Source organism: Daktulosphaira vitifoliae, unplaced genomic scaffold (genome assembly GCF_025091365.1).
Source record: "Daktulosphaira vitifoliae isolate Bord-2020 unplaced genomic scaffold, ASM2509136v1 Scaffold_5, whole genome shotgun sequence".
Taxonomy (NCBI): Eukaryota; Metazoa; Arthropoda; class Insecta; order Hemiptera; family Phylloxeridae; genus Daktulosphaira; species Daktulosphaira vitifoliae.
Genome location: NW_026099576.1, coordinates 5,655,047 through 5,672,714, shown reverse-complemented (window position 1 = coordinate 5,672,714; position 17,668 = coordinate 5,655,047). Strand labels below are relative to the sequence as shown.

Sequence of the window (17,668 nt, the reverse complement as noted above, 5' to 3'; positions counted from 1 at the left end):
TAACTGATTTAATAACAAGAAAATTAATGTCGGATAAACATTTTTGAACCATTATTTTAATAGATATAAGTATTTTTACGTCGTAATGGAAGAAGATCGGCTTATAAATGCTTAAAGATAAAAATATCGATACCAGCTTTTTATCTCTATCTTTTATTCATAAGTGTTTATAACTTTTAAAATACTGGTTCAAAAGTTGTTATCGACTAGTCATTGCCTTAGTCAGATAAATTCCTTATTTGTTGCTAATTAAACATGTATGTTTCCTTCAAAAGATCTAATGTTGATACAATTTAAAAAAATAGATTATACTTGTGCAATATAAATGTATTTAATCTAATAATAAAAAAAAAATTAAGAAATTAAAAAACTAAAGTAAAATAATTTAGTAATTGATTTTCAAAGAAATAAATTGCGTTCGACATAAATAAAAGCACTCCGAAATAATCCTAACTGATGTTTCTAGATCGCACAAAGTATTTCTTTACTTGTATGGTGATCAAAAATATTTATATGATTTAATCTGAGATTGATATACGTATGTCTATGCTGCTATATTCCGAAACGCATGTACCATCTCTCCTCTTGATCATTCCGGATTATACACACTATGACCGTCATCAGCTTATTAGCAGTCAGCTATTAGTGTGCAGGCCATTTACACTCTTAAATTAATATAAAATACAAAGTTCTAATTTAATTAATATAAAATATTATAAAGAAGTACTTTTAACATTTTTCTCGGATATTATTGAATGGTTGTTCAGAATGATATCCCTTCAATACTTAGTATTTATAGCATTGGTGCTTAAAATAGTAATAGGACAATCAAATGAAGGTTAGTAAATTTAAAATTGTCCAATCATATGAAATTCAAATGATAAAAATATTTCTTGTTAAAATGTATATCAATGATTGTTGATTTTTATAATTTTTTATTTAGAACTCGTTAAATACTAATCCAATAATTGTTTTTAATTCAATGATTTTTTCAATTAATATACTTATTATTGAACAATTTGCCTTAAAAATCTATTTTTTTTATTGACATTTTCATTAATTATTAAGTATTTATTTTTAAAAATCCCTTTTTTTTATTAGACTTCGAAAATTGAAAATGCGTAAAATGATAATTTTTATATACCGCACAAGATAAATGACAAATATTTAAACAAACCAGTTTACCTAATAACTTTCTTTTTGACTTTGATAATACTATCTATTGAATAGTTGGGCAAAACAAACAAACTGTATAACTTAATTGAAGATTACTTACGAAACATAGATATAATTGCAATTATTTAACTCAATACTTGTTGGTTATTATTTAGTTTATATTAAGAATGAAACTTTTTGTATACGTGTTATAGTACCAATGAACTAAATTTGTTAAGAAAATAAGTTACTATATACGTCGTGATTATTATCAGTAAAATATTCATATCATATGATTTTATAATAACTTCAATTAAATGAAAGATTTTAAATAAAATAACATTAAGAACATTTTTTATTGATGTAGATTTAAATTTTACAATACTTATATATAAACTATAAATAATTTAAAGAAATGATACGTTATTGGTAATAAAAGATTAATGAACGAGTAATAATTAAAATTGCAATAAATTTAATACACAGTAAACCGTAGTGTAATAATATACACTAGGGTTTCGTTAAATATTTATAGGGGAACTATTGACACAATAAAATTTTGATTTAAGGTTGCATAAACCCCAAAAATGAAAACGGATATTGCATTAATATAAAAAGATGTACGTTGCTAACAACTATGTTACAAAACGACAGAAGAAATGCTACTGTTATCAAGTTCGTTCGAGATTCTGCATGTGGTTATGAAGGACGGGATCCAAAAGTCTGTTGTCCGATAAGAACCGAAGTATCTAACAACAATAATAACGGGAATAATTGGAGCAGTGGTAACACAAATAATGGTAATAATTTGAACAACGGAAATGTAAACGTAAATAGTGGTTTAGGAAACGGTGGAACACCCACAAGACCAGAAAGTTTTTCAAATTATGAAACTGTATCATCCTCAAAATTGCCATCGAGAAGTTCATGCGGCCGTATTAATGCTACACTTGGCAATAAGATTGTGGGAGGTCAACCAGCAGCATTAGGTAAATAATACGAGTTATATTTCATAGAGAATATTTGACAATAATTTTTAATTTTGATTATAAGGAGATTGGCCGTGGATTGCTGCCATAGGATATACAAGCATCAATGCACCAAATAACCCTCCACAATGGTTGTGTGGCGGTACTTTGATTTCTGACAGATACGTTGTAACAGCTGCTCATTGCACAGTAGGAATAGGTCAGAGAAAAATGTAAGCTATTTTTTTTCATTAGTTTTAAATGAAAATAATTCATTTATTCTTGTCTCTGCAGTTCCGTTGCACGGTTAGGCGATTTGGACTTAGACTCAGACGTTAATGACGGGGCCAGTCCAGTTGACGTTCCTGTCGAAAGAGTCATAACACATGAAAATTATAATAGCCAAGATTATACCAATGATATTGCAGTTCTCAAATTGAAACGCTCAGTTTCGTTCAATTGTAAGAATTATTGTTAGAATTTACAACTTGTAGTTGTAATACTGTTCTTTTTTAGATCTGATTCAACCTATCTGTTTACCAATTATGTCTGATATAAGAGCTAACCAATTTGTTAAATACATACCAAAGGTAGCTGGATGGGGTACTACATCATACAGTAAGTAAAAAAAACGTGTAAACGTGGTACGGTGCTTAAATTTTTATAAAATTATTAAAATTTTGTGTTAATACTTAGGAGGACCTACCAGTACTGTATTGATGGAAGCTCCAGTGCCTGTAGTGGAAAATGCTGAATGCAAACGCGCCTATGCTAATAAAAAAACAGTTATTGACGAAAGAACTTTATGCGCTGGGTACAAAGCTGGAGGAATAGATGCTTGTCAGGTTTGTTTGATTTAAAAATTATTACCGTAGATATTTTATACAAGTATAATAACCTTATTCTAATAGTATTAGTAATGCAATAATAGAAAATCTTATGCTAAAAGCAGAGACTAATTGCAGCCCTATCAGTCAACCTGTGTATGGCATTGATATCAAATCACTGTTACTATATTTTTAGGGTTTTGAGGAACAACACTCTCTTATAAAAACAGCTTAAATTTTCTGTTGCTTTATTCACTGAAATTGAAAATATTTTTTTGCTTTTCAAAATTCATCAACATTTTATTTGATGATCAATAAGTTAGCAATTTTGTACATTCTTTTAATAAATTGAATTTTCAGTTAACACAAGATAGCTGAAAAAATATATGGTTCAAAATGTCTCGATTAATACTATCATTGTTATTACTCTATTTATATTTAATGTCTTCTCTAAAGCTATGCTAAAATTATATAGAACAGGAAACCTACATAGATCAACCAACAAAAGTAAATCCCGGTACTAATGCAACTTGGCACGATCCGTTTTCAATTAAGATAGCGTATGTTTCAAGTTTTGAAACCATCTGTATAATGGAAAACGGTCAACATTTTTAAAATAGTATGTCGGATGAAAAAGATATGTACTAAGTACTTATAAAAAAAAAATTATCGGTCCATTAATTTTTTGAAAATTTATAGCAATATAAATTAAAAAATATAAAATCGAGAATTTTAACACAAAAATAGCATATTTTTTTTTTTAATACGGCAACTACTTGCACATAGAAGATAAGTCATCGGGATAAAATTTTTTTTTTAATTTTATAGTGTATAACATAAGCTTTAATTTGGTATATGTTTAAGGGATTCAGTATTTCCGGTATATTTTTAAAAGTTATGTTGAAAAAGCTAGTTTTTGAAAAAAATTTGCTATTATATATCCCTCCCTATATTATATCCTATTGCTATTATATATCCCTATTATATATCCCTATGGGCAGGTTAAGTGTTAGATCTTCAAAAAAATGATATCAAATGAAAGGGAAATATCTAAGGTATCAGTATAAAAGAAATTTGTTAATGTTAATTTTTGAAAATGTTATGAAAATTTTAAGAAAAAAAAGTAAAAAAAAACCGTTAAAAATTAATGATTTTAAAATTGTATTTTTTTGGAGATTTCCCCCATTTACAGGGAGCGTGGGAAATATTTTCAGTTTTGAAGGGTAATGTCTTCAACTATATACAATTTGTGATTTTTTGCCATATTTTTCATCAAAATCGGTCCAGTGAGAGTTGAGAAAAAGTGGCAACAGACACAAAAAAAAAAAGAATACACATCATGGTAAAATTAATCAGTTTCACATCGAAGCTTAAATTTTTTTCCAATTTTTTTTCTTCAAATTTTCAATTTCTTCAACTAGATACAATTTTTATCTTGATATTTCGTTTAAAAAAATTGATTCAGTAAATTTCAAAAATAGTGATGACAGACACACAAAAAAATTAGATCCTGATGATAAAATTAGTACCTTCTCAACTTTGCATCAAAGCTAAACAAAGTCGTAAATAATACTGGAGAAATATTTTTAAAAACTTCATTAAAACAATACTAACTATTATTTGTTAGCCACTTGGCTAAATAAAGATTAGCCATTATATACAATGTTCCGACATGTGTTTAGTTATCTATATGGCACTGAAAACTTTGACATTGTGTAAATTGACCACCATTTTGCCGCCACTATAACACTTTACGGTAACATATTATAAAGTGTATCAGATCTAACTTACAACGGTTATAACTTTTGATTTAATTATTAATTTTTTTAAATTATTGCCTCTTTTGACTACTTTTAAAGTATATTTTTTTATTATTTATCATTAATACTAAAAAAAAAAATTATGTTTTTCGTTAAATAATAACTATTTTTAAAAAATCTATAGATATATATTTGATTTATTTTAATGAACCACCGTAGATATCAAATTTATTATAAAAAAAAATTATTTTTTAAGGTTATATTTTCATAGAAAATTTTATAAGTTAAATGAAAACTATTTTTATTTTATTATTATTAAATGAAGAATGGACTAAATAAGATTTTAACTGGTTGATAACTAGTGTTGTAATATTAATTTTTGATTTAATATAATATTTAGTTATAGATCAGAGGGTTACACAACGTTGAAGAATTCTTATCTGTGATTCATCATCATAAATATAGATTATCGCTAAACACTATCAGCTCCTCAACTTTTTTAAACCTGTACGTGCTAATATCTCAAAAGTAATAAGTATTTCTTTGTACATCAAGTACAAAGAAATACTTATTACGCCTTAAATATAGTTACTTATTTGATTTTTTTCATTTGAAAATACAGTTGTATTACTAAATTGTACTATAATCAATATATTTAAAAATTTTCCTAAATTTGTTTATATATTTCACGAAATTTTCCCTTGACATTATACCTATGTAAGACTTAAACAAAAATATTATGAAATTTGAGTAGACTTATAGATGTTATATACATTGTTATTTTTTAATCTGTACTATAAATAAATATTTAGTTTTTTTAACATTTTTTTAATAAATAATTTAAATTTTTATGTATTTTTTTATTAAAGGGAGATTCTGGTGGCCCTTTAGTTACACCAATTTCAGCTCAAAATTACTTGATTGGAGTTGTGTCTTTTGGATTCAAATGTGCAGATCCCGACTTTCCAGGAGTGTATTCAAGAGTATCATATTTTGTCGATTGGATAGTTGAAAAGATAAATAATAGTTAGCTTCATGGTGATTTAGTAAAATTAGTATATGAAGTTACTCAAAAAATAATAAATCTGTAAAATAATTTTAATACAGTCTTATAACACGGGGCCTTATATATGTATATATATTTTTAATTTTTTCATATTTGCATCGATATATTCATTTAAAATTCAATGTAGCAATAAAGAAAAATTATTTTTCTTTTTTTGTCTATTTAGAAATCAATAACTAGATTTTGAAATAAAAATGATATTTATTTTTAATTTTTAAAGTAAAAATATTTGTCTAAAAAATGTTATTTTAACACCATTATAATTTTTAAATGTTGAGCCATAATATTAATAATAAGTTTTAAGGTAACTAATTGATGGAAGTTAAGAAGTCATTTGTAAAATTTTTATGTGGTATAATTAAATAAATATTCGATCAAAATTAATTTTGTGTTAAATTATTAAAAAAAAATTGAATTCATATTTGCACGGTTTTAGTAAAATGATAATATGTCTTTAAGTACCTATAAATTTGTTTTTTTTTTTAATTAAAATTAAATAATTTTCATTTAGATATTATTATTATAGACTTTTTTTATTTTAATTCGTACTATTTTAATAGCAAGATTGTTTTTATATTAAAAAGCATTTTGTGTTTTGTATAAGTCAATGTGTCAAGGCTTGGTAATGTATTTTTTAGGCTAAAAAATAATCAGAATTTCATATATTTTTTAAATTGTGTTTACGGTCAATAAAGGGAAATAAAAATTTCCTTCAAAAAAGAGGTTTCTTGATCCTGTATACTATGGAAGAATAATAACGTTGATGGAAATTATGTATCTCTAATTACTTGGATGATTTGTTTTTCAGCGAATGAAGCTACCCAAGATCAGTCATAAATTAATGACATTCAGAGTCAATTCTAGAAATCGCGTAGCCTTATGCTTAACAATTTTGCGAGGCTTTTAATGATTTTTTTTTATTATCATCTTAGTTTGCGAGTCTTAATGTAAGTATACACTTTGCATAACCTTAGCGCTGGTCCTAATGATAAAACTCGTGAAATACTATTATGATGTGGGCGAGTTAATACTCGGCCACATAGCTCTCCTTGATGTGTATAATATCTTGCAAAATAAATTATATATGAAAAGTTGTTTATTAAGCAAATGCAAGTTTAATAACTTGATACGAATTTATGGTGCATATTGTACCAAATATAATTTGCTATTTGCTAGCGCATTTTTATGAGTCTATTTCGGTGTTTATTAACAATTAAAGTTCATATTTCGGTTTTAATTAATTGTTATGATTTATTTTACTTGATTTGCATAAAATCAATTATAAAACCCAGCACGGGGGGTCGCGGCACAGTGGTGACGTGGTATAGNATTTTAATACAGTCTTATAACACGGGGCCTTATATATGTATATATATTTTTAATTTTTTCATATTTGCATCGATATATTCATTTAAAATTCAATGTAGCAATAAAGAAAAATTATTTTTCTTTTTTTGTCTATTTAGAAATCAATAACTAGATTTTGAAATAAAAATGATATTTATTTTTAATTTTTAAAGTAAAAATATTTGTCTAAAAAATGTTATTTTAACACCATTATAATTTTTAAATGTTGAGCCATAATATTAATAATAAGTTTTAAGGTAACTAATTGATGGAAGTTAAGAAGTCATTTGTAAAATTTTTATGTGGTATAATTAAATAAATATTCGATCAAAATTAATTTTGTGTTAAATTATTAAAAAAAAATTGAATTCATATTTGCACGGTTTTAGTAAAATGATAATATGTCTTTAAGTACCTATAAATTTGTTTTTTTTTTTAATTAAAATTAAATAATTTTCATTTAGATATTATTATTATAGACTTTTTTTATTTTAATTCGTACTATTTTAATAGCAAGATTGTTTTTATATTAAAAAGCATTTTGTGTTTTGTATAAGTCAATGTGTCAAGGCTTGGTAATGTATTTTTTAGGCTAAAAAATAATCAGAATTTCATATATTTTTTAAATTGTGTTTACGGTCAATAAAGGGAAATAAAAATTTCCTTCAAAAAAGAGGTTTCTTGATCCTGTATACTATGGAAGAATAATAACGTTGATGGAAATTATGTATCTCTAATTACTTGGATGATTTGTTTTTCAGCGAATGAAGCTACCCAAGATCAGTCATAAATTAATGACATTCAGAGTCAATTCTAGAAATCGCGTAGCCTTATGCTTAACAATTTTGCGAGGCTTTTAATGATTTTTTTTTATTATCATCTTAGTTTGCGAGTCTTAATGTAAGTATACACTTTGCATAACCTTAGCGCTGGTCCTAATGATAAAACTCGTGAAATACTATTATGATGTGGGCGAGTTAATACTCGGCCACATAGCTCTCCTTGATGTGTATAATATCTTGCAAAATAAATTATATATGAAAAGTTGTTTATTAAGCAAATGCAAGTTTAATAACTTGATACGAATTTATGGTGCATATTGTACCAAATATAATTTGCTATTTGCTAGCGCATTTTTATGAGTCTATTTCGGTGTTTATTAACAATTAAAGTTCATATTTCGGTTTTAATTAATTGTTATGATTTATTTTACTTGATTTGCATAAAATCAATTATAAAATTTATGAAAATCTAATTAAGTGAATTATCTTACATATATATTTTAGTATTTATTTGTTTACTTGGGATTTTGTAGTACGTTGTAATAAAAACCTGTTGAACACATTTAAATGTGTTCAGCATTAAAATGTGTTTATTTAAAACAATTTAATTTGTGAGAAGAGATGGTAATTACCATATCTTCTCACAATTAAATTATTTAAGACCATTGCAAACTTTTTATAAGTAGTTGCTTATAAGCATTAGAGCTAAACATACTTAATTAAAAAGTTTTAAAGAGCTACTTATTTTAATTTTAAAACTATACAGTATATTTTTAATCGAAGTATTTTAAGACTAAACATTATAAATAAATTTTACAATGGCATTTGTACGATATTTGTTGTGTATATTATTGGTGTACAATGTAGTGATTGCTCAACTTGATAATAATGGTCAGTATTTAATAATATATAAGTTTGACTGTTTTAATGGATTTGTAATTTTTAAATAGGATATAAATATAAAATATTTAATTTTATAAGTTGTGGTTTTAAAAAATCTTAATTACTCAAAATTAAATTAATTGACCATTTTTTAGCTATTCTCTTTAAAATACTATAAGACTATATTAATAAATTAAATGTTAGGATTGTTAATAGCAATTTAGTTATAGGATAAATTGTTTATGTAGGATCATGTTTGCAGAAAAAAGAAGTTTATGATATCAGTAAACTATTAAGTTTACTCTAAGGATTGAAAGTACTGTTAATATAATAAATTGAACTTGAAAATTTATTTAGGTAATATCACACAATAATAACAATTTTTTAAGTATTTGATGCGTTAAAGTTTAAAAATGTGACAGTAATATATTTCAAGAGTTTTTATTAATTATGTTAACTATTTGGATAATTTATTTCTTTTACTCAAAAAAATTTGTGAGTTTATAAATGAAGGAAAATTCTAAAAATTCAATTTGTGATATTTTTTATATTAATGTCGCTCCAGCAAAAGCTAATATTTTATAAATCATACATAAAAAAAAAAAAAAATGATTCCCTAAAATGTTTGATATTATATAACAAAGTTGATATTTATTTAATCTAATTAGTAATATAATAAAATAACTCAATCATTAATTATCAAAAAGGTAAAAAACTCAACGAAACAATCAATCAACGTTCTACAATCCAAACGATTTCCTTTAACAAAACTTTGTCCTATTCTAAGTTACCATCATCAAGTTCTTGTGGTCGTATAAATGCATCCCCAAGTTTTAGAATCATTGGCGGCCAACCTGCTGAATTAGGTAATTAATTTTAAACAAAATATTAGGAAAAATAAATTTAAAAATTTTGTATCTACTTATAGGAAATTGGCCGTGGATTGTTGCCTTAGGATATACAAATAATAATACACCAAATAATCCTCCAGGATGGTTTTGCAGTGGTACATTGATATCTGATAGATATGTTGTAACAGCTGCTCAATGCGTGGTAGGAGGAATAGGTCAAAAAAAACTGTAAGTACTATATAATTTTTTTTTTAAATATTTAACTTAATACGTGTTTTATGTTTAAATATTGGTAGTTCTGTCGTTCGCTTAGGAGAATTGGACTTAAACTCTGACATTAGTGATGGAGCTAGTCCAATCGACGTTCCCGTTGAAAAAGTTTTGATACACGAAGAATACAATAGTCGAACACATGCCAATGATATAGCAGTCCTTAAGTTAAAAAATTCAATTTCATTTAACAGTAAGATTTTGTAAATAGTAATGTTATATGAACGATGGCATATTAGGCATTCTAAATTGCCTTGGTTATAAAATTTCTATTTATCTAATTATTAATAAAAAATACTTAAATAAATATAGGTTTGATTCAACCAATCTGTTTACCAATTAGTTCTGATTTAAGAACTAAAAAATTTGTTAAATCCATACTAAAGATAGCTGGGTGGGGTACTACGTCTTACCGTAAGTAAATAAACATGTAATAACACTGTTTTTAACGTTCTGTAATAAGCTGGAATCAATTTTTAGGTGGTTCTCAGAATACAAGGTTGATGGAAGCTCCCGTTTCTGTTTTCGATAACGTTGAATGTCAAGACGTTTATGCCAATAAAAGTATTGTCATTGACGAAAGAAATGTATGCGCTGGTGACAAAAATGGTCAAACGGATTCTTGTCGGGTATATTTTGGAAAATATTGTTTCTTTGAATAGGAAAAATAGAAAAGAAATCGATAATTTACAATTTATTTAGCGAATATGTGTACAATATATACATATGTATTACAATTTTTATAACGTCAATATTTTGAAAATTGCTTATAGTTTAGGTTTTATTTTTAAGATATTTTTTTGAAGTCTAATAATTCAATAAACAAGGCAAAGGATTGGTTATTCGAAAATAATTACCATATCTTGTATGTTAGTTGACCTATATCGAATTTTTTGTCAAGAAACCTAGAAACGGAAAGTATTATAAAATCGATTTTAAAGCCATAGCTAAATTTAAACTTTTTAAAGTCCAATTTTAAGTTCAATTAAGAATTCAAAGGCCGTCTCGTAATATTTTTGGTTTCTGTAATCTTTTTTCAATATGTAATAAAACAAAATTCGATGTAGATGAACTAATTTTCTAGATAAAAGAAAAATTGCTAAAAACCGAAATTATTTCGGTTCCTAGCCTTGTAAATAAATCAACACATGCTAAAACCTTAAACACTCAATGAGTCTAACAATATTTATATATGTATATTTGAAATGGTTTTAAAAATAATCTTAAAGTACCATTTCGATTTTAAACTCTTGGACTTTTACTGGAATTTTTAATGACTTTTACGACAACGCAGTTTTATTTAAGTTCATTGTTGTTTTTTGTTAAAACTTATGTTAAAATTAGTGGTCTTAAGTTAGAGTTAAATACAAAAAATTCACTATTATATATCTTGATAACTGTTTAGATACATTTATAAATTACATTAAAACTTGAAATGGATTTGTACAGTTAAAAGAAACAATATGAATATTTCGTGATATTTATTAAAATAAGTTTTACTGTCTAATAAATACTATTTATCAAGTTTAATCAATTTATCCGTCATAGATCAGTTATCTTAAATAACATAAGTTGTAACTTATATTATTTTTATAAAAAGAGTGTTAAAAATACGTTTCCAATGTTTCATATTTAAAAACAATTGTAGTTAAAATACTAGTAGTAAAATAATTTAAGTTATTTAACCAGTGTCTTACATTATTGTAATTAAAAAAAAATATTCACTAGTGATCAATTCGTATTATATTATTATAACAGGGAGACTCTGGCGGACCAATGGTTGTAGAAGTTAAAGCACAGCATTACTTGATTGGAGTTGTGTCTTTTGGAGTTAAATGTGGAGATCCAAATTTCCCTGGAGTGTATTCAAGGATAGCATATTTTGTCGACTGGATCGTCAAAACAATGAATAGTAGTTAATATTCTAATAATCTGTAAATTTTAAACCACGGAAAAAAATTTTAAATGTACTATGTTATTTTAAATTGAATAATCTTTTTATATTTTAATAAATATATTAATGTTTATATAATTACAAAATTTAATATTGATGTTTTTTCCTTTTGTGACAGTTGCTTAAGTTAGTCGACAGCGTAACGTGCCTCCTATTTTAGAATTAAATTTTATTACAGCTTAGTAGGACAGCACTCACACAGATAACGAGAGACTTGGGTTCCATTCCCAGTCCACAGCCATATTTTTTTCTCAGGATCAGAGTTTCTAACACTAAGAAGTTATGAAAACTTTCCTATTTTCTCAAACCAGAGGTTTGGAACGTTATCATATTTAGTTACAATTACCGGCATAGGAGTGGTGACATTGTAACCAAATTTGATAGAATGTTGATGGATAGGCAGGACAAAATGAAAATTGCGATTAAAAAAATACCTTATTGTGTTTATAAAATTAAAATGTGTTAAATGTATTTGATTATATGTATGTTCTTAAATAAAAAATGATATTTTCCGTTTAAATTATTATCTGTTATGTATTATCAAATATCTTATTTTTACCTTTAATGATGTAAAAATAGCTATCAGATTTATATTAAATAATAATTTTAATTTCAAATTTTTCTGAATTCAAGGTAATTTTAATTATTTATTCTTACTTTATTTTAAATATTTAATATCATTTCATTTATTTATTTTTATTTAATTAACAACTATTTCAATAAGAGAACTTAATCTGAAATATTGTATGTCTACTACGGACTAGATTTCGCTTCATAATAAACAGGTTATAACAATTGCCATCCCTTCTCTGAGTTCCACATTCGTTGTAAACTAAATAAATACAGTCAGATGAAAGCGCGGAAGATAAACACATTTAATTAGAAGTATAAAAGCTATGGAAATATGTCCCATTTTATTCATGATAATATATATTGTTAGCTAATATTGTGATATTAAAATTAATTTACTTTATACTGCTGATTAATAATATTTTTAATATGTTGTGTTTTCTATTTATAATATGTCTATTATTTTTACATAAAATTGCGATTACTCAATTTGATATTGCTGGTAATTATTTTACAATATGATTATTTACCAATAAAGTATTTTTAAATAATTCATTTTTTATTATATCATTAGAAATATTATAGTTTCCTTTTTATTTATTAGACACATTGTACTGCTTAACATATCTTACTTTGATGTAATTCAGTGTGTCCATCACTGTGGCCTCCGCTTATTAGTAAATTTTTTCAAAACATTAAGTATGATAATGATGTATTTGTGAATAAATTATTTTGCACAATATTTAAATAAAATCTAACTTAAAAATATATCTTAAATCTTTATATATATATACATATATTAAATATTTTAAGGCACTTTTAACAGTTTAATCCGTAATTTAATACCTCTTTCATTTTTCAGTTATGTCTGTGGAATAGAATTTTTTTTTTATTACCTAGAAATAATTTTATAAGTGTATTAAAAACTGAAAATTAAAAAATTATTAACTTATTGTGTTTATAGAATATTGCATTAATGATAAAAATGAACTCGGTTATTGTATTAATATATTAAGTTGCTCTTTTATGGAAAATATACTACAAAATGAAAGGGATAATGCTTCAGCTATCGAATTTTTACGTAAATCTTCATGCGGATATGAAGATAATGCTCCAAAAGTTTGCTGTCCATTAGGATCTGAAATATCAAATTTTAACAATATTAATGACAATAAAAAGAAAGATGAAGTACCTAATAAAACTGTTGTCATTCGACCTGAAAAGTTGTCTACTTACGAAACATTGTCATACTCAAAACTACCAACTCCAAAATCATGTGGCCGTAAAAATTCTATCCCTAGTTTTAGAATTATTGGTGGACGACCTGCTGATTTAGGTGACTAATTATAATTAATTTAAAGAAAAATGTACAAAAAATTTTTTGAATGTATTTCCAGGTAGTTGGCCATGGATTGTTGCAATAGGATATATAAGTATTTACGCACAAAATAATCCTCCACAATGGTTGTGTGGTGGTACTTTAATATCTGATAGATATGTAGTAACAGCAGCTCATTGTACAATAGGATTAGGATACAAAAAAATGTAAATAGCGCAATACTTGTATGATGTTCCTAATTATTTTATAACAAATAATTTTAATATTAACTTAAAAAAAACCCAGCACAATAGGTACATGGCATAGTTAGGTCCAGTATAGATGATGTGATTAAAATCACTATCATAAAAAACGCTTCGATGCAAATTCGTAGATAGTGTTTAATTTTAAAAAATTGGTAGATTATTCCAAAAGCTACATAATCTCCTATTTTCTTATTTATATTCTTATTACAAGTTTTATGATTTTTTTATAAGTGTAATACATGCATATATATATATATTTATAACATATAAATATATAAAGGGAAATGGACCGATTTAAAAAAAAAAGTATTTCGCATAAAAGAAGAATGTAAATAGTACTTATCTTAAAAAAATTATAATGTTCTATACATTTTTCCAAAATTTATAGCATTATAAAGTTAAAAAAGACATTTTTACAAAAATCGTATTTTTTTTTTTATTAACTTTGATGTCCGTTTTCACCATGAAAACAAAATAAAGTTCGAAATTTTTTTTTTTCATATTAAAATATATTACATAAGCTTTAGTTTAAGATATATATAAAAGTGACAGTATTTCCGAAACACTTTCGAAAGTTAAGTTGAAAAAATTATTTTTTGTGAAAAAGTTGTCATTTTGAATCCCTTNTGACAGTATTTCCGAAACACTTTCGAAAGTTAAGTTGAAAAAATTATTTTTTGTGAAAAAGTTGTCATTTTGAATCCCTTTTGTGGGCAGATAAAGGGTCAAATTTATAGAAATATATACAAAATCATAGATAAATATCTCATGTATTTATATAAAAAAAACTTGTATTGATTTAATCATTTTTAAAAAAGTTATGGCAGTTTTAAGAAAAAAAAATGAAAAAATTTCGAAAATAACCGATTTTGAAATTTGTAGTTTTTTGAAGATTTCCTTTATTTACGAGAAACGAGGGAAATTTTTTCAATTTTTGAGAGTAATGTCTCGACTTGATACGGTTTGTGCTTGATGTACTGTTAAAAGAAATCAGTGAGAGCTGAAAAAGTGGCAACAGACACACGCAAAAATAAAAAATAAATCATAGTAAAATTAATACATTCTCAGCTTCGTATCGAAGCTAAAAAATTTTCAAAATTTTTTTCATACTATCAGCGATGTAATCAAAATAATATTTATTTATTTCTGGTTGTCAGATCTGTGGTACGCATAGGAGAATTAGACTTCAATCCTGATACAAATGATGGTGCTAGTCCAATTGACGTTTTTGTCGAAAGAGTTATGACACATGAAGAATTTAACTGGCAAAATAAAACTAATGATATAGCAATTCTTAAGTTAAACAACTCCATTTCGTTTAATAGTTAGTATTGATATTGACAGACTTATGCAATTCATGTAATTAATTTTATGTATATTATTTTTATAATATTTTAATATTTATTATTATAAATGAGATTATGAATGCGATTTGAGGACAGCTGATGTGAGCGTAAATGATGTGGGAGATCGTGTCAAGGGGAAGTTTGGGATAAGGGTAGCCGACCCCAAGTAGTTGGGATTAAGGCGAGGAAGAAGAAGAAGGAGAATATTTATTATTATTATTTTAATACAATTTTATCATCGCTAGTAGATTATTTTTTCATCTATCGACATGAGTTATTAATAGAATAAAATATTAGAACTAGAATATAGAAATATAGAATTAAATTAAAAGAACAAAATACTTGTACATTTTTATATATTTTTTAGACTTCATTCAACCTATTTGTTTACCAATTATGCCCGATTTAAGAGTCAACCAATTTGTTAAATATATAGCTAAAGTAGCTGGATGGGGTTCAACAGCATACCGTAAGTTTATCACCTAAAATGAAGTCATTTATTTTATGAAGTAAGATTTTATATACATAAATCTTTAGACGGGTCTTTAAGTACAATGTTGATGGAAGCTTTCATACCTGTAATCAACAATTCTGAATGTTATCGCTCCTATGCAGATAAAAATGTCGTTCTTGATGAAAGAATTTTATGTACTGGATACAAAACTGGAGGAATAGATACTTGTTATGTTCGTATATAAAAAATTATATTAATATTACATTAAGATCTATTTATTGTACTATATATATATATATTTACTGAAATTATGTTTGAAAATTATGAAATAACTAATCTAAGACATTAACTATATTTATCCTTCATAGCTTTTGTAATTGAAAATCAAATTCGTTGTGTCAATGAAATAGAATTACTTTTTATAATAGGTATAACGAGAAACTCTATCTCATTTATTAAATATGTATAATTAACCGGTAAATCATACATATTTAATATTGTAGGAATAATATTCGCTAAATTTCAAGTTAATGGCAAACACCTAAATTACTTTGTCCCTCTCTACATAAGTAAAATTTTCTTATAAGGTTTTAAGACTATATTAAACAACTTCAACGAATTGAAGATGAATTTTGGAAAGTTTAAATAGTAAAGTATAAACTCTTTTATGTTTTCAGGTAGATTTTCCTTTGAATTATATTTTTTACTATCTACTAATTAAGTGGAGTTAATAATTTTACTTTATAGATAATTAATTAGTAATACTTAATGTATAAAATTTTATGAAACAATTTTTTTTTCTTAAAATAATCGAAGTTATTTTTAAATGTATGATAGGGTGATTCTGGAGGACCGATGGTTTTAGAAATTGAAGAGCAAAGTTACTTGATTGGAGTTTTATCATTTGGATTAAAGTGCGGAGAACCAAATTTTCCAGTTGTATATTCAAGATTAACATATTTTGTTGATTGGATTGTTGAAAAAATTAATAGTAGTGAGGATTCCGATCATATATGAGTTGAGAAACAATATTAAAAAAATTTTAGAACATAAATTATCTTTAATTTGAATTGTTATAGTTTTTAAAACCATATAATAAATATTATCTATTTTATTATAATCAATTTATTAATTTATTAATTTTATATTTTTTGTTGTATTATTGTAATGTTTCAACTTAATAACATTTAAACATACTTGTAAATAAACCTTCATGAATGTATGTGTTTTGGTTAATTTAAATTCTGTATACTAATACATTACTTAGCTATTTTAAACATGTTAAAATTTTATTCACTCATATATTTTAGTTTCTAAAAGATAAAAAAACATTTAAGAGATCATTTTTTTTCTTGATTAATTAATTACTGATTGTATATTTTTTTCTGCTATGTAAAACTTAAATAATACATGATTAAAAATGATAGAGGTATAAATGTATAGGGTGTTTAGTAAGTAAGCGAGCGGGTTTCTATTGTTCTCATTGTTTGTAACAACTGACCTGTTTCCTTACTTACGGACCACTCTGTATATATAATAGAGGAATATATCAACAGACAATGATGTAAAATTGAATGAAATATTAATAAGTCATTAGTGTATATGGATGGTATGCTATTACTAAAGAATAACATAAATATAGCGAAAATTTTGTGGGCAAGACTTATAGAAGTGACGAAAGAAATGGGCTTTTAAATTAACGAAGAGAAAACAGAAGACGAAGACAATATGAAAGACAAAGGGTAGAGTTTTTAAAGGTGGAATTCTACAATTTTAAAATGTGCTAGGATATAAATATCTACTTACAATGATCACCCAATAAAACAATATGGTATATGAAATATTAAAAAAA

At 25.2% G+C, this 17,668-nt stretch overlaps 2 protein-coding genes across 2 annotated transcripts; both read left to right on the top strand.

Moving 5' to 3' along the window:
* Window positions 1-625: 625 nt before the first annotated feature.
* On the top strand, window positions 626-11,953 carry LOC126907186 (transmembrane protease serine 9-like). Its single transcript, XM_050688294.1, has 14 exons — window positions 626-838; window positions 1,725-2,144; window positions 2,209-2,356; window positions 2,418-2,584; window positions 2,640-2,741; window positions 2,820-2,968; window positions 5,580-5,740; window positions 8,410-8,444; window positions 9,495-9,653; window positions 9,716-9,866; window positions 9,935-10,101; window positions 10,221-10,322; window positions 10,389-10,537; window positions 11,667-11,953. The coding sequence occupies exons 1-14, from the start codon at window positions 769-771 to the stop codon at window positions 11,826-11,828; spliced, it is 2,142 nt and encodes a 713-aa protein (XP_050544251.1). The 5' UTR covers window positions 626-768; the 3' UTR covers window positions 11,829-11,953.
* Window positions 11,954-12,096: 143 nt separating this feature from the next.
* LOC126907382 (venom protease-like) lies at window positions 12,097-17,034 on the top strand. Its single transcript, XM_050688615.1, has 7 exons — window positions 12,097-12,934; window positions 13,397-13,768; window positions 13,830-13,977; window positions 15,174-15,340; window positions 15,730-15,831; window positions 15,900-16,048; window positions 16,654-17,034. The coding sequence occupies exons 1-7, from the start codon at window positions 12,862-12,864 to the stop codon at window positions 16,831-16,833; spliced, it is 1,191 nt and encodes a 396-aa protein (XP_050544572.1). The 5' UTR covers window positions 12,097-12,861; the 3' UTR covers window positions 16,834-17,034.
* Window positions 17,035-17,668: the final 634 nt, after the last annotated feature.